The 17,883-nt window shown below is 41.2% G+C and overlaps 1 protein-coding gene across 9 annotated transcripts in view; it reads left to right on the plus strand.

Annotated features, from left to right (window-relative positions):
- Positions 1–17,883, plus strand: part of BRSK2 (BR serine/threonine kinase 2) — a 333,681-nt gene that overhangs the window by 260,734 nt on the left and 55,064 nt on the right. For all 9 annotated transcript variants that reach the window (XM_075094536.1, XM_075094537.1, XM_075094538.1 and 6 more), the window contains exons 8-11: positions 1,961–2,107; positions 11,161–11,192; positions 16,759–16,923; positions 17,631–17,728. In XM_075094536.1, the coding sequence (XP_074950637.1) occupies positions 1,961–2,107; positions 11,161–11,192; positions 16,759–16,923; positions 17,631–17,728 (442 nt within the window). The remainder of the gene's footprint in view (positions 1–1,960; positions 2,108–11,160; positions 11,193–16,758; positions 16,924–17,630; positions 17,729–17,883) is intronic.

A 17,883-nucleotide genomic window follows, 5' to 3' on the forward strand; every position in this document is an offset into this window, starting at 1 on the left:
CTAATTACTTCACTTAAATGTTTTATTTTCACTAAAGCACTTGTACAATGTACAATTAGAGTTAGATTCTGCACATTATTCTTGTTTAAAATACTTGAAAATTTTAAAGGATTTGTATTTATAAACTATGCTGATAATTTTTTTAATGAAACTATCTTGAAATAATCTCAGTATGATGCTTTAATTCACCTTAACCATTCTTACTTTTTTTTTCTGTTTAGTCATTACAATTCACTGATTTTTTGACTTTTCAGATTTTTTTTCTTGATGTTGCAAGGGAAGAATTGTAACTTTCTCACTAGATAGTACCTGGTCATCTATTGTTCCTGGGCAGCTATTTTCATAGCTGATAAAATAGAACTGTGTAATGAGCTCTTAATATAACTTCTTGGTTTTGTAAGAATAGAAGAGAGAATGTGTCATGATGGTTAGGATTTGTAGGAGTGAGCTTTTCATTTTCAGGGGGATTCTCTGTCAAGATCTGATGTCTCTCTGTCCCTGCATCTTCATTTGTTCCTACATATATACATGAGCCTGCAAAATGATTGAAATAAGTGTATTATTGACGGAGAGTGAAGAGCTCTCCAGTTAATTGTGTCAGGACAAACCCTACAAAAAGTCTCAAGCTGTAATAGCAGGTGGTAGTAATAAAAGAGCTGTAGTTGTTACCTTCAGGAAATGCCACAAAGCAGCCTTGCTGACTTCATCATGGTTTAAATTGCGTTAGCCAAAGTACTGAACTATCAGAATTGATTTTCCTTTAAGTCTGGAACAGTTAGGAAAAAAGTAGGTAACTCAGGAGATTGGTTACAGAAGACAGGGAGGCTCTCTCTTCAAGGCTGCTTGAATGAACAAACAACAGTAAGTAGTGCCCAGTAGCAGTTGCCATCAGGTGGGCTTTCTGAGGCTTCTGTAAATGGAGCTGTTGGTCTCTGTAAACCATAAACACAGGATTGCTTATACAGATGCACTACTCACTGTAGTAAGAGCAGTGCCAGAACTGACAACTTAAAGCTTCATTATCACAGCAGCTGACAACTTGCAGCTTCCCACAAACCATCCTGGAAAACAAGGAAGCTCGACACCTACTAGAATTAGGCAGCGCAAGAAGGAAGTGAGAATATCTAGGAAGGTGCAGACTTGTAGTAAAAGGGTACAGCTTCAGTTGGTAGAGTTATTCTAAAGATTTCAACTTCTTCTTTTCTTTTTTGTACTTGCAGCAAGGATAGGTCTTTTGCTGCTTTTTGTGGCAAGCTGATGATCTATTCAAAATGTAATTTCAGCTAAAAAAACCTCAAGCCATTCATGTAAGTGAGCTACAGTAGGGAAGCAATAGAAACTGATGACCTGACCACAGCATGGGAACTGGATGGAGTATATTAAACAGGTAGAATGTCTGCTGCTTCCAAAGGCTAATGTTGGTTAGAGTTTCTTTCAGCTGTGTCATTTGACTGCTCCATCAGAAAGCGGATGTTCTTTACTAAAAGTCTCTCAAATGCTGTTCACCTCCTTTTCAATGTCTGCAATAAATGTGTCTCAGGAAGATTAAAAATAAGGAGACGATAAACATTGCTGCTGTGAAAGTATGCCCAGGAGGAATACCAGCAGATCAAAAGCTTGAGCTGAATTTAAGTGAATCCATGCATGCACCTTTGGTGAATTTGCCTGGAAAGGCAATTTCATATTTTGTATTATGTTTTATACTGGTAGTCATTTTCTAATTAAAGGTCTAATAAAAAAACTGTGTCCTCAGTTTTGTTTCTTATGTTGGAGAACATACAGCAGCACTAAGAAATTATTTTCCATGGATAAAAAGTTTTTTTCACTTATGATAATTCGTTATGAGCTGGCTTCCTCTTTTCCATTCTCTCACTGTGTTTATCCTGGCTTTTCTCCCTTTGCCTGCTCCAAATCCCTTTCACTTGTCTCTCCCATCTACAACTCTGTCACATCCCTGCAGGGTGCCCTGCCTTTTGACGACGACAACTTGCGGCAACTGTTGGAGAAGGTGAAACGTGGAGTGTTCCACATGCCACATTTTATCCCCCCTGACTGTCAGAACCTTTTGCGGGGGATGATTGAAGTGGACGCCTCGAAACGTCTCACGGTAAGAAGGCATTTGCTGTGAGTCATGTGAGCAAGGCTTCATTTGTCAACTTGTTGCAGTTACGGTTGAGTAACTAAGGTAACTTGTTGATTTACTGCCACTCCTGTGTGTTTCCTCCTAAGCAAAGAATGAGGGGAGTCTTTGGGAAGAAGTTAGTTACCTTCTCTTTTGAATCATGAGGGCAGATTACCTATGTAACAGTGGGCATTTAGAAGAAATCCCTCATAATGCCATTACAGTGCCACTGACCACCATTAGCATATTTTGGAGTCCACCTGAGTTGTCTGGCTCTCCTGGCTGGTCCAGCAGTTTGTCAGGGACATGATATAACTGTTTGAAGGCCAAAACTGTTAGGATTGTTATTTGAAGCTTTGCTATTAAACAGAGTATGCTTTTCTTACATTTCTGACAAAACTGGTGGCTTCTCACTTCATGCCACACAGCCTGCATTGTATCCTATCCTGCACATGCGCTGCATTATCCTCTAGCAGCCATCAGAGCAAGTGTCTTCTAGTCTGTTCTTTCATTTTGTGCCCTGTGGTCCTGAGCAAGATTAGGCCCACAGTGTTTAGCTCCTGGCATTCAGCACTAAGTCTTTGCATCTAGGATATATCCCATCACTACAACAGAGATGCTGCAAGGGTGAGCACTGTGTAGTGATTATCTCCATTAACACTGTGTTAATGTTTTGGGGAATTAAAAAAAAATCATTTTGGAAGGCAAGATTGCCCGCTTGTCAGTGGAGGCTTCTGCCTTTATGGGTACATTGCCCTTGTAAATCCTATTGTCAGGCTCTGGTGATGATTTTATACAGATTTACTAAGCTCACAGATTCTGAGTGGGAGTATGTATAAAGAAATGTAAATTTAAAACTCCTCCTGGTTCTTCAGTCTGCTAAAATATTTATAAATAAACTCTCAGATCAGTACTTGGCCTCTCTGCTGAGACTGCTAACAACAGCATCAGTCTGCACCAGCTGTGATGGTGCTTTCCGGATGCAGACACCTGTCTGCTAATAAGTGAACTGAAACTCCCTTCACAACTCTCTTTACAGTATTACCTGACAGCTGCAGCTGAGTTTTTCTTTCATTCATTGCAAAACCAGGTCATGCTCTTTTTGGTGATGTAGGTGAAAAGTTCTTCATGCTATTATTAGTTTCCCTACTTCTGCAAACCCAGTAGCTATCCAATTTGCAGTACCTAAGTAGCACTGATTGGAAAAAAAAATAACAAAAGTATTAGGCACTTTAAAAGACCTTCTTAAACAGATTTTTAAAGAAAATATTTTTTTCAAGTATTGTCATGGAAAGAATACTGCAGAGGTTAGGGCTGTACCCTGAGATATGAGGCAACCATTCTTCATGACCCAGAAAGTCACCAAGTCCCTCTCTAGCTTAGTTTTGTTTCCATAATGTAAACATAACAGCTTTTCTGTTGTTTTGTTTGTTTGGTTTTTTCTCTCAAAGATCTTAGTGTGAATGGTTTGAGTATAATAGAGAGCAGATCGTCAGGCATTAGATCTTCTTCAGATTGTTCTGACTGAGTTTTGCCATATAGCATAGTCCCTAAATGTTTGAATTGTGCAATACAGCAGAGAATATACACACATAGGAGAGAAAATGGTTAAGGTAAATCAAGGTCCCATAGTGACATCCCCCACCCCTTGCCCTTTTCTTGATCAAAATGAAGCTCTTATTTCCTTAGGGAGGAAAAAACCCACCTGATCAGATAGTTATTGACAAGCACTATCCAGTGAATTGTGAATAAGAATTTGAGATAAAACGTATTCAAGAGCTGAGAGCTGTGAGGAAAAAAGGATCGTTCTTTATTATTAGCTACAAACTTATTTTCATTATTTTAGGGACTCCTGGTTTGCTGTCCCTGCTGCTGTCACACTTCCCTTCCTATGCTGTTAGTGTGTTCGTTGCTTAGATTGCCAAGCAAAAGGGAGCTCTTTGTTTACCGCACAGGAGACGGGAATATATAGTTCATTTTGAGGAGAGATCTGAATTCTATTTTAGCTGTGTCCTGTAAAAACTGGTATAAATATGGGTTTATTTGGAAGCCTTTATTCCTAGAAAATACCTCACTGGAATCAATTAGATATTTATACAAAGATCTGAGTGAAGTTGTGGCTTGGGTGCAATAGGTACAGATGTAGCTGTTACCATTACTGATCATTTGCTCAATATCTGGTGAATTCAGCAGAAAAATATAGTGATATGTAAGGTCACTAGAATTTTTTTGTTTCATTTTTCCCTTCCCCTCTCTGCTTTGTTCCTTTTTTTGATTTGTATCTCTCTTCCTTTTCATCCAACTACATTTCCCTCCCTGCAGTAATTGCCATTTCACAGCACACCCACACCTTCCCCAGTCCATCTGTTCAAATGATCAACAAAACCAGAACTATCATTCATGCTTAACTGTCATCATTCGGCTTCAGTTGTTAGAGCTTGAGGGGATTAATGGAGAGGAGGGTACTCAGAATTATTGTTGCTGTCCCTTTTCTGCCTTAAGAAATAGGCAATACCTTTCTTTGTATATAATTCATGTATAGAAAGAAGACTTTATTATGTCTTAGTGGAATATTGTTCTCGCTCACCATATATTACGTAGATTCGGGTATTGTTAGTGGGACATCCTTGACCGTTCTTCTTTACTGGGCCTGTTTTACTGAACATGCTTTAAAATAAATGAATCCATGTTTTTCTTTCAGTAGACTGGAGAAGTTGACCCTAGCTGCTGGTCATGGTATTTCTGACCACCCATGTTCAGGAAAGATTCAATCAAACAAAGAATTAGTACTAAGCTGGTCAACATTTGAGAGAGCCTGTCTGAATAGCACAGCCTAAAATAGCTCCACTTAATCTACACAGATGATGTCTAAGAAAGGTTGTGCTGGTTGTCTGCACATTCATTAGAATATTCAGGGAGAGAAGGATTATTTAAACTAGAGGAAGATACTGGCACAAAATGAAATGTATGTCAAATGGCCTTACGTGAAAGTAGGCTAGAAATTGGAACCATTTTAGCTGTATTAGTGGGGTTCTGAGACAGCTTTCTGGTAGGAGCAGTGTCAGGAGGGAAAATCGAACTAGTTTAAGTCTGAGAAGGTTTATGGAAGAGAATGAATGCTCTCAGTGCCTGTATTACTGCAGGATGACGTTTCTTTTAGTTATGTGCTCTTTGGAAAGTAGATGTTTTTTTCCTTGGAGGGTTCTAATGATTCAGCACCTCTACAGTGGAGAATTACAGCTCCTGTAGTAGGATCCATTTGCATTCTCAGTTGATATTTTCTTCTACAGAAACACAAAAGCAAAGGGGGGAAGAGTAGGGAGTTTTTTAGCCACTTTCCTTTTAAAGTTCTGTGACAGTTATCGAAATTTTGTCTGCAGAGCTAGGTGGATCAGAGCAGATATTGCAGAATAAGCTATTCTGATGAAGTTGTTACCATCCCCTAGTTGACATTTTATTCCAGAGTAGAATGACTTGTCTTCCATGTTGGGTGTCCACATAGTCTGAAATACCTGATGACAAAAGGAGGGCCAGGGAGAATCTCCCTCCTTTGTTGGATGCAGAGGGTAACCTTGTCACAAAAGATGAGGAGAAGGCTGAGGTACTTAATGCTTTCTTTGTCTCAGACTTTAATAGTCAGACTGGTCATCCTCAGGGTTGTCAGGCCCCTGTGCTGGGACATGGAGATAGCATGCAGAATGAAGTCCCAGTTGTTGAAGAGGTGGCAGTCACCGACCTGCTCCTTCACCTGGATGTTCACAAGTCCATGGGGCCGGATGGGATCCACCCAAGGATACTGAGGGAGCTGGCAGAGGAGCTCGCCAAGCCACTCTCCATCATTTATCAGCAGTCCTGGTCAACCAGAGATGTCCCAGATGACTGGAAAATGTGACGCCCCTCTACAAGAAGGGTCAGAAGGAGGATCCAGGGAACTACAGGCCTGTCAGCCTGACCTTGGTGCCGGGAAAGGTCATGGAGCAGATCATCTTGAATGCCGTTTTGTGGCATGTGCAGGACACCCAGGGATCGGGCTGAGCCAGCATGGGTTTATGAAAGGGAGGTCCTGCCTCACTAACCTGGTCTCCTTCTATGATAAGGTGACCCGCTTAGTGGATGAGGGGAAGGCTGTGGACGTTGTCTACCTGGACTTTAGTAAGGCCTTTGACACTGTCCCCCACAGCATTCTCCTGGAGAAGCTGGCTGCTCACGGCTTGGACAAGTGCACTCTGCGCTGGGTTAAAAACTGGCTGGACGGCTGAGCCCAGAGAGTGGTGGTGGATGGAGTCAAATCCAGTTGGCGGCCGGTCATGAGCTGGGTTCCCCAGGGCTCAGTGTTGGGGCCGGTCCTGTTCAATATCTTCACTGATGATGTGGATGAGGGGATTGAGTGCACCCTCAGTAAGTTTGCAGATGACACCAAAATGGGCAGGAGTGTCGATCTGTTCAAGGGCAGGAAGGCCCTACAGAGGGACCTGGACAGGCTGGATCATTGGGCTGGAGCCAACAGTGTGAGATTCAACAAGGCCAAGTGCCGGGTCCTGCGCTTGGGTCACAACAACCCCATGCCACACTACAGGCTTGGGGAGGAGTGGCTGGAGAGCTGCCTGGAGGAAAAGGACCTGGGGGTGTTGGTTGACAGCTGGCTGAACATGAGCCAGCAGTGTGCCCAGGTGGCCAAGAATATCAGGAATAGTGTGGCCAGCAGGAGCAGGGAGGTGATTGTGCCCCTGTACTCGGCACTGGTGAGGCCGCATCTTGAGTACTGTGTTCAGTTTTGGGCCCCTTACTACAAGAAGGACATTGAGGTGCTGGAGCGTGTCCAAAGAAGGGCAACAAAGTTGGTGAGGGGTCTAGAGAACAAGTCTTATGAGGAGCGGCTGAAGGAGCTGGAGTTGTTTAGTCTGGAGAAGAGGAGGCTGAGGGGAGACCCTATCGCTCTCTACAACTACCTGAAAGGAGGTTGTAGCGGGGCGGGGGTCGGTCTCTTCTCCCTAGTAACAAGTGATAGGACAAGAGGAAATGGCCTCAAGCTGCACCAGGGGAAGTTTAGGTTGGATATTAGGAAAAACTTCTTCACCGAAAGGGTTGTCAAACATTGGAACAGGCTGCCCAGGGAGGTGGTGGAGTCTCCATCCCTGGAGGTATTTAAAAGAAGGGTAGACATGGTGCTTGAGGATATGGTTTAGTGGTGGACTTGGCAGTGATAGCTTGGCATTTGGACTTGATGATCTTAAGGGTCTTTTCCAACCTTAACGATTCTATGATTCTATGATTCTTTAGATACCACAGCATCTAAAGCATGTTAAAAAAAAATGAGCAAGGGAAAACACATCCTGATTCCTTATTCATTTTTCTAGAAGGTCTTATGGTAAGGTGCCTGTGACATCATTTAAATTATCTCCCTTCACCACCTGTAGGATGGGAGTAGTTGCTAGTTGTCGTATTTAGGCTGTAAGCTTTTGGCTGCCAAGGGCCTATTCATGCACCATGCATGTACCACAGTGATACTTTGCCCTTGTCTAGGTCCCTGGAGGCTGCTATAGTATGGCTGCTAATACTGACACAGATAATGGTTTTACCAGTGCTGTTTGCACTGCCAGCTTGAATCCTTTGGTCAGGAAAAGCCTCTGTCTTGACATTATGCTGTAAGTTTAAAGCTCAGACTAGAGGATCTTCTAAATGAAGAAGACTCGTCTGTGGTGTGGGTCAACTTAGTTCACAGATATGTTCGAGACTTTTCCCCTTCCGGTCAGGAAAGTTTGAAATTTGACAAGTTCGAGCCTGGAAGCCCTCATTCATATCCACAGACTTAGAGAAAGTTTTTCTTCAGTTCAGAACTTTTTAGCTTGGCAACCGCTCTGCTGAGATCAGTGCCGAGGATGTAGACAGCACTGTCTTGTTTTCCATCTGCCTGTCTGTCTCCATCTGTTGTTCCCTGCCTTAGAATTCAGACATAAGATCCTTGGGGGAGGAGACCTATTTTTCTGGTGAGCTTGTACAGCTCTGTATCACAGTGGGTCTCTCATCTGTGAGTGGGGCTCCTGGATGCTACCTCAGTATACAAGTATTGGATGTTTTATGTAAAACCATGGTAAAGGAATTCCCCCTCTCCTTCCATTACAGCCTTTTAGCTTGCAGAAGTCATTCCTCTGACTGTGCATGTGCAATGAATCTGCATGTTTTGTTGTTTCAGAGATGGCACCATGAGACAATTGCCTGCAGTGGCTAGGAGATTCTAGGGAGGAGCATTTTTACAACTTCCATAAAATGGCATTAAATTTGGCAAACTCGTGCAAACAGCAAGAACCACCCTCTGGGAAGGGTTGTTAAATGCCTTTGTCACTTAAATGCATTTAAACATTGTGTTTAAATGAAGGCAGAAGGAATGAGATTAGTTCCCACTGTGTGTCTCCCTCCCCTGCATTGCACAGCAAAAAGCATACAGGCTTCTCCTTGTCAAAACCAATCGCCCTCTCATAACCCTCCTGTCACTTCAATGCAGATGAAAAGCAACAAAGCATTAATTAATTACCTTTAAAAAAGCAGTGAAGATTTTGGCAGCATCAAGCACACTTGTAATAACGTTTCAATGCAATTATATTTGAATCAGAATATAAATTGGTTTTGTACAATACTTTTCATATCTGGGATATCCCAGCGTACTTCACAGCAATGGTTTTGATGTGGCTTGAATAGCAGATGTGTAGGTAAACAGTAGCCATGAGAGCTGTCATACACCTTTGAATGGATATCAAGGTACTACAGGGCTTCTCTTTCAGAAAAATGTTATGGGTTCATTAGCTTGAAGGAGGTTGATCAGCAGGGATGGGCAGAAGGGATTTCTGTTTGACATCTTCTCTGAAGGAGCCCAGAGGTTCTGTAACTAAGACATGTACTGGTGACCCTCCTTTCTTCCCCCTCTCTGGCTCAGAAAATGAAGTGCTGTTGTCTACTTCGCCATGGCATTTCTGCATATCACAGGCACAAAAGAACAATGTGACCCATGGAGGCAGAAAATGCAGCAGGAGAAGCAAGCATGAAAGAGACTTGGACATTGCTTAGCTGTATCATCTGCATCTTGTCTGAAATCATTAATGTCTGTAACCCTCCATGTGGTGTATATGAAATAATGAGTAGATATGCATCTCCTGGGGGGTTTTACTGAGCAAAGGAGGTACAGTATACTTCTTAGCAGATCCTCACAGTACTATGGACCTGATAAATAACCATGCTAAAATCCTGTCCCATGGAAACCATACAAAATAGGCCCTTCTTATGTTCTGTGTTTGTACCTCAGCTTGCAAAGAACCAGGAGGAAGAGGGGAGGCTGTTAGGGGAACACCCATTATGTGTATCTTATCTTCTCAAATTAAATTGTTCAGGGGAGATGGCAGTGTGTCAGGAATACACTACCTTCCTTGTACTAGTGCATGGATGAAAGGACTACCTAATGCAAGGGGAATTGTGATGAAGGGGAATTACTGTGGCAGAGCTGAGGCCACAGCTGGAAGCTGTGCAAGTCTTCCCGGGCCTGTAGATGTGTGTGCTGGGGGGCATTGGTGCCCCCAGCACCTGGGCTGGTTAGAAGATAGCTAGATATGCAAGCACCAATTGCACCTCTGATTGCAGTGTTGATACAGTGTTGATTTTAAAGGAGGCTATTTGTCTCTCATACTGATCTCTCCAGCCTCCCGTCGTGCTTTCCTAGGCTGCGTTCCCTTGTTTCTTTGTTTTCAGGAAAAGCCGTCTCACTTAGAAAATTATCTCATATAGAGCCAACCTCAGATATTCCTGGTTTCCCAGGAACAGAGCTGTTGTTCCATAGCACAGAGGTCTCTGATTCCTTGCTGTCTGTGGGAAACACCTGCTTTCTATCTCTGAGATATTGTTGTTTGTCTGTTCCTCTTTTTTTTCTTTTTTTTTTTTTTCTCTGATTCTCATTATTCTGGAAATGAAGTGGAAAGTAATAAGAGCAGGACAGCTGTCTTGGTTCTTCCTGACCAGCTTAATGGGTGTGTGATTTCATCTTATAGCTGGTAGCGCTTGAATTTCCTTGCAGCTCTCCCCTGCCTCTCACCTGTGTGTTGCATAAACACAAGCCTGTGTACAGTGAGTGTGCATATTGTTCTGCACGTACGAAGGTGCTTCATAATGAGGAATATGAGAAATATTGTCAACATAATGGAATAATCCCTAGGCATCTATGAAAGTTCTTTTCTACTGTGCTGATGCTTCAAAACCAACAGATTAGGAAGGTTGTATTGTAAGTATGTCATATGAACAGTTTCTTCCCTCTACTTTTAAGAGTTTCTCTTGGAAAAAGGGTGTTACTTTCTTTCCCCCATGCTTGTGGAAAACATGGTCATCGTGTAACATTCGCTGGAATCTACCAGGTGGACAAGGCCACTGTTCAGCTTTGATGGGTCCTTCATTGCATAGTAAAATGCTCATATGTGAAACAAGAAAGAGGGAAGTAAAAGAAATTTGCAGTCTGGTGTTCAGGTGCTGGAACAATAAATAGTATTATTTTGACACAGAACCTTATTCTACTTGGTCTTTAGATTTTAATGATAAATGTGAAGCCAATCAAGAATGGGTCCTCGCATAAGCTCATTTCACACCTGCACAATTTATTTTCTCTCTTCACACTATCTGTGTGTTCTATTTCCTTCTCTCTCTCTTTTTTCCCAGAAAAAAATGAGAAATCAGCTTTAGGTGTAAAGAATGAGCTATTATGCACATATAGAAAGGAGCAGTTTGTTAGCTTCAGTTGGGTTATAGAGGGGAAGGGCTTAGGAAGGGCAAACCTTAAATTGCCAAAATACTTGCCTGTGAAGGCTTGTGCTTATGCATTGTCCTGGGAACGGTGGAGTGGGTGAGGACGAGCAAGATCTTTATGCAGCAAAAAGCTCATGTTGTTTGCACAGATCCAGCTCTAGAATGTTGGATTTCCTTGAATAAGCCCTGAATAAGGATGTCTTGTGGAGTTACCTTTTCTGTTTTACAGGATTAATTATTTTATTTCTTTTATTTTACAGCTAGAACATATTCAGAAACACATATGGTATATGTAAGTAACATTTTTAATTCACTTTTGCATGCATTTGTTATTGGTTCTGTTACAGGAGCTGAGATTCTAGTGATCTCAGAAGAGAGAGACTGAAGTTGGAAAGCAGCTTTCATACAGGTGGAGAAAGAGGGAGAGGACAGAAAGGCATCTAATGCCGGGGGTTTTTTAACCCTTTGCTAGTCATATAATTTCATAAATATATATAAATATATATATATATATATATATCAAGCCAGGAACTTTTTATACAGTGGCTACTGTTGTTTGAAATGAGATGTTCAGTCCAGCAACTTGCTGTGTTAAAAAGATACCTGCAAGTGATCAGCAAAAAAAACCCAAACTAACAGCCATGTTTAGTTTGCTATCCAAGTGCTACAAACAATCCCTTGTAATACCTTCTTGACAAGAAAGCTTTCATTTGTTCCTTCTGGGCACCTTGGCTTTTCTCTGAAGTAGAAACAAAAATGATGATATTGGTAAGTAAGCACCTGTGAACAGGAGCTTTTCTGTCTCATAATCCCTACTCCTCCTTCGCAGCAAGCTGAGGCTGCTTCTGACCTTGTAACCTGTTGATGTGAGAGTAGTCCTGTGACTTGATTAAAAGCAGCACTCTTGACAGTGTAACAGGATGTCTGTAAGAAAAGTATGTGCCTGTCTAGTGGTTTGGGTGTAAGGAAGATTGATGGCTTTTGAAAGTGACCTTACACTTCGTGTAGCCTTAATAGTATTTCAAGAAACCTAAGTAAATAACTTTTTTTAAAATACCAATGATAACCTAATCAAACTACAGAGAATACTTCACATACTAAACAAGGAAATGATGCTTTGATATATGATTCTGGGGGTCAGCATACCTTCAGGTTCGTTCCCCAGGTGGGAGATAAGGAAAGTCCTGCCTTCATAATCCTATCATTGCTCTTGGGAAATAGTTGATACGAACTGATATTTAAACCTGTCACCAGTAAAAAAAAAAAACCAAACCTTTGTTTTGATTTGTTTTGTTTCCTCTAATTTTGTCTTATGGGCAATGTTCACTTCTGGATTTATCTGACTTCAGTAGGACCTGAGGGCATTCAACAGTTTGTTGAATAACATGCTTTTTTTCTTAGTTCACCTGAAATGGTGGCAGTGCTCTGCCCATGGCTTTTTCGTACTCTCTACAGTTACCAGTTGACACGGCACCTTTTTAAACCAAAGAAGGACTGGAGTATTGTTTGCTGCAGTGATTTAAACCAAAGAAGGACTGGAGTATTGTTTGCTGCAGTGATTTTTTTTTTTTTAACTTTCATGGATAAATGTAGGAGAAATGGAGGGGGGAAATCTCTAATTGTAATCTCTGAAATACCCTCCTATAATGTCTTACTAGCAATTCCAGAAGTAAATGCTGTTTACATCAGACTGGTAGCTGATCCCCTCTGTTTCTTCATAGAGTGAAATCAGCTGACTTCCTCAGTGCTTTGATCAGAACTGGAATAGGAAATAAAATGAAATATCATTGATCACTTTTATTATTATTCTAAACCTCCTCAAGATTTTTGCCTGGAAGTTTTCACCTCTCAAAGGACTGTTGTCCTAGGCTCACATGCACAATTAGGCAGGTATTATTTCACTACTTTATTCTAGATTTAGAATGTGAAGATTTTTTTCTTTGCAGACATAAGTATATGAACATTTTTGTGTACTTCTTCATGAAGGTCAGACTCTTTGATGATTGACACAGTAAACAGGTTTTTACCCCAATGGAACTGGCATATGAGGCTGTTTTCAGAAGTAGAAACTGAGTTTTGCAAAAGCAAGTCTTCCCTCGACTTCCAGTGCAGTCAATGCAGAGAGAGAAAGGCTCTTCCAGAAGCCTGTTCAGATTGCCTAAAATGAAGTTTCTGCTCAAAATATCTTCTTTAATGAGTCTCTCTTTCATTTTCTCTATACTCGCCATGGATTGACCTGAGGAGGTTAACCTCCTTTGGCTAAATTTAGTCTGTGAATAACCCTGCCAACTCCAAAACTCAACTACTTTCATCTGGTTAATGTTTCACAGCCTCTTTGCATTAATTTTGCCTGGAAATATTGATGCTGACAGAGAAGGGGTGGTTATAAGTGTTTTTACTCTATGGCTGTTTTGCTCAGTTCTTTCATTTTTTCTTTCATTTTTTCTTTATTTCATGTAACACTACTAATCTATGTAAAATCTTAATTCTTTGTCATATATAGGTTTCTGACCTGAAAGTTGTACTCAGGACATATAAGTGATTTCACTTAATTCTTCAAATAACTATTAAGGATGTTGTGAAACTGAGGAAAAGATTTAATTGCAGACTAGGCAGACAGAGAAAGAGGTCTTGAAAGTTGAAGTCATGATTCATAAACCTAAAAAAAAAGGAAAAAAGATAAACCTTTCATGACCAACCTCCAGTTCTTCTTGCTTTCCCACCCAAATTAATTTAGTGAGATTTTTTAAGCCTTTTTAACTGAAATAATTTATTTTTACCTCAAGCACAGATTATCATAAGTCAGCAAATGAACAGCAGTTATTTTCACATTTTTTTAATAAAGCAAGAGGGCAAATAAAATTAGCTATTATGATAAATACATACTCCTGTTACACTAAGCTATTGTCCCAATTGTGAGGGTACCAAATTTACTAAAATCAGAAAAAGAATAACTGTACCAGTTCTGCTTTGCTTTGCACTGATGCAAATGTGCATTTTGGTGAGATTCATGAGGGAATTTCACGGAGAGACGGAAAAAGTTCACCCTGGTCTGGAATCACAGCCATTGTACGCATCGATCCTCACAAAAGAGGATGGGTTTTAAACTAGCAATTATATTCATGCGAGCCTTTAAAAAATATACGTGATTTGCAGTATTCATCGTGTGACATTGTTTGGTGTCTATGTGGGCTGAAATGCAACAAATTTGTCACTCTCTGCTAGACTGAGAATGGAACAGGCAGGGGAGTCATGCCAACCACAGCCCAGCCCCAGTGATTTTCATTCCCTGAAGCACTGAATTACATTGCCAAATGATGAGACACCTCTTTGCAGATTTTGCTTGTACCTGATGAGGAGGTGTGAAAATTCCTATGTCTGAGGCTGACCATGTGCAGGGCATAAGGAAAAAGCCACTTTTCAGTGCACAGAAGATGGCAAGCTGTGCTCTTAAGAAATGGCTCCCATGCTGATTGATGTAAAAGAAGCTTGGAGGTCATACTCTGCTATAGACTAGGGCAACTAGTAGGAAGCCCAGATTTTTCTGGAAATTTTCAAAAACAATAATTCTTTTTAATCTCTTTAAATTGCCTTAAGGACATCTGCTTGTAACATAATGAAGTATTTATTAAGTCAATACTTTTAAAAAGTGAACTCCAGATCATTAAAAAAGAAGAAACTCTCAGCTGCTGTTCAAAGGTCCATCCTACAAGAATTTATCTTAATGACAAGGTCATCACTGGCTTTAATAGTGCAAGGTTATGATCTAATCATTGCTTATTACTTGCTGAGAGCTAGATCCTGATCCTAAGAGGTAGGAGTAGCTACCTCTTAAAGACAGGACACTCAAGGAATAAGATGTTTCTTCAGTTGAACAAGGATTTTTGAATCTAGGCCTTACACACAGGGCCATGGTGTCATTGTAGAAGACACAGACCCTTCTGCGAGACTCCAAGGAGGCATCAGAAGCTGTGTTTTAGTGGTCTGACACACAGGAACGAATCCCAAGGAGCAGATTCTGTCTCTGTTCTGTATATTCTGTTTTCAGTCCCCTAAACTGAAAAAAAACTGAGCAGGGTGTGTGTGAGTGCTCATGGGGATCCCATCCATGTTGTTATGACCCATGTAACACACACCGGAGTCTGAGTCCATGACATCTATCCAGAAGGGCTAAGCACATTTTCACTGCTTCAAGAGAAGATAAAATGAAAATTTCTGACGCGTCTTTCTGCAAGTGATGTCCCACAAACATGGTTAACAGAGCAGATGCCTCGCAATTGCATTTCAACTTGCTTGAAAATAAACTGCAAGTAGCACGCAGCAATCTGCTGTGGTCAAGGTGTAGTGTGTTAACTGTCCTGTCCCAGCATCAGAGCCTTGTCTGCAATGACTTAGTATTGCCTTCTTATGTTGGAGGAGATAATTAATCTGCCTTAGCTGTCTTTCTGGTACCCTGGCTGAGACCTTGAGCTCATGTGTATGATCTTACCAGAGCTGCTTTCTAACCTACCCAAGAGAAATTAGGTGCGTTTGACTTGGAGATACATTTTTTGTGTATATACTTGGATAGCTGATATCTGAGCCCAGAGCATTTTAAACTATGTGAGTAAGGTCACAAGTTGTGTTCACCTTATTTCTGCCAGAATCAAAAGGAAGAATCTTCTGCCCAAGCACAGCCCCCTAAACAGCAAATGCTGACATCTGATGTAGCTTAAATATTCCTGATTCCTGTTGCCCACCTTGGGAGCCTGGACCCAACAGTCACACATTTACATCACATAAAGAAAAGGGAGGACTTCACCCACAAAGTAAGAAAACCTCGACATCACACAAAGCATCCATTGAAAAATAGGAAATATTCAGGGTAGACAGTTTCTCCAACCAAAATAACCACCACTGCCAAAACCACCTCTTCGGGTGGATAGAGTTTGCATAAATTGCTCACTGTCTACTTAAATAAAATCAAAGGATATTCAGGGTGCCTGCAAAATATATCATTCAGTCGGTTATAGATACCCTGACACCTTGACCTGTTTCTTACAGTCAGGGCTTTTAATTGCAATGAATAATCAATATTTCCTGAGTCTAGTGAATGGGATGAAATAATTATGCAGGAAGCCTGGGTTAACTACTTTTAAGAGAGTCGTATGCTCTACTGCTAATGGTGTATTCCTAGGTCTGCCGCTGACCTCGGGCATCACACTTGGGCCGCAATTTTCAAATCTGCACATCTGAAGAGAAGCAGAGATTGTCATATTTGGACGTGTAAATGAACAGCCTGGTTTCCTCAAAAAATCTTTAAAGTGTGTCAAGTGGGGACCTGAACACTGAGGTCTCTTAATCATATTGGAAGTTTTAAAGGAAGAAACTGCTCCAATGCTGTTTGTAATGAGAATTGGTGGAAAACAGTGACGGTTTGTTTGCAGCTCCTTCTTTGAAAGAGAATAATTCAGCTTGCACTTTTCAGCCTGATAGCCTGAGGTCTGACCTGCTGATGAGACAGCATCTCTAAAATTGCATAGTGGTTTATAAATGTTTGGCATTAGGATACTGAACAGTTGCTTAAATTATGAGGGCACTGGTAAGTGAAGCTCCTACTGCCTTTCTGACTGAATGCAGACATTTCTCATTAAAGACCTAAATCCACAAGGTGCTGGTCACTCTTAGACTTCATGGTGGTTTCTTCTGAAAATAATATCTGTCTGGTTGCGAGCTCTGGTCTCTCAGTGGGAATTTAACAAGCTATTTCCATCTGTTGCTGCAGGCTGTGTTTAGGAGTACAGGTTCATTTGTGACTCATGTTTCTTTTCTCTCCTTTCCCTGTCCCCTTTCTTTCTCTCGTCTTCTTTCCTCTGCAGAGGGGGTAAGAACGAGCCAGAACCAGAGCAACCAATCCCTCGAAAGGTGCAGATTCGTTCTCTCCCTTCCTTGGAGGATATTGATCCAGATGTGTTAGATAGCATGCACTCATTAGGCTGCTTCCGTGACCGAAACAAACTCTTACAGGACTTGTTGTCGGAAGAGTAAGCACTTGCTCAGTCTTAATATCAGTTGGGTGTCCATGGGCTGGGACGCTTATAAACCTGCGGAGAGGTAGAGGTCACTTTAACATGTATCTTGCTGTGAGGGACCAGTAGCAACTTCTCACCCTCTGGCTGCTCAATTGCTAGTGAGCTGTTGGGAGCAAGCACTGAGCCTTTCTTGCACCATGTGTCAGAAGCTCACAGCATATCTTCCCTTACTGCCATGCAAGGTCACTTCCTGAAAAGATGGGCCATGCAGTCCGAATGGGGAGGTATCATTGCTCTTATTTGTGTTGGAAATGCCTTTATTGGCAAATTTTTATTTATTTCAATCTTACACCTGAGAGCTGGTGTATTTTCTGAGGTGTTAAGAGACACATGTATTGGAAAGAGCATTTAGAGGCTCAGGAGACCTGTCTTGCTGCCACTTTTGCTTTGGACTTCCTGTGGACACGTTACCTCATCTTTCCTGTGCCTCTGTTCTGTGTGTATAACATGGGAATCATATTTCCTTTTCTCACTAGCTGGTTGTTGGAGACAGCAAGATTCTCAGAAGCTTTGTGGGTTGTGTATCTAGCTGACAGGTATATGAGAATTTCCAGCTTATTTAGAATAACTGTAACTGTTTGTTTGATGAGAAGGGTTTATCTACATGTAGATTTTTTTTCTCTTCAAATTTAAAGAATTTTCTTCTTCTTTTTTTCCAGAGAAAATCAAGAGAAAATGATTTATTTTCTTCTGCTTGACCGGAAGGAGAGGTATCCTAGTCATGAAGATGAGGATCTTCCCCCTAGAAATGAAATAGGTACTACAGATATGACCTCTGTCACCATCAACTCATCTCAACTAGTTCCTCTTCAACTTTTATTTTTAAATATATACCCAAACCCTAGCACCACTGTTACCTTCCCACTGAAACAGTGTACAGCACTGTTGAGAATCCTCAGCCTGAGGTAGGCA

The sequence above is a fragment of the Phalacrocorax aristotelis genome, chromosome 5 (genome assembly GCF_949628215.1).
Source record: "Phalacrocorax aristotelis chromosome 5, bGulAri2.1, whole genome shotgun sequence".
Taxonomy (NCBI): domain Eukaryota; kingdom Metazoa; phylum Chordata; class Aves; order Suliformes; family Phalacrocoracidae; genus Phalacrocorax; species Phalacrocorax aristotelis.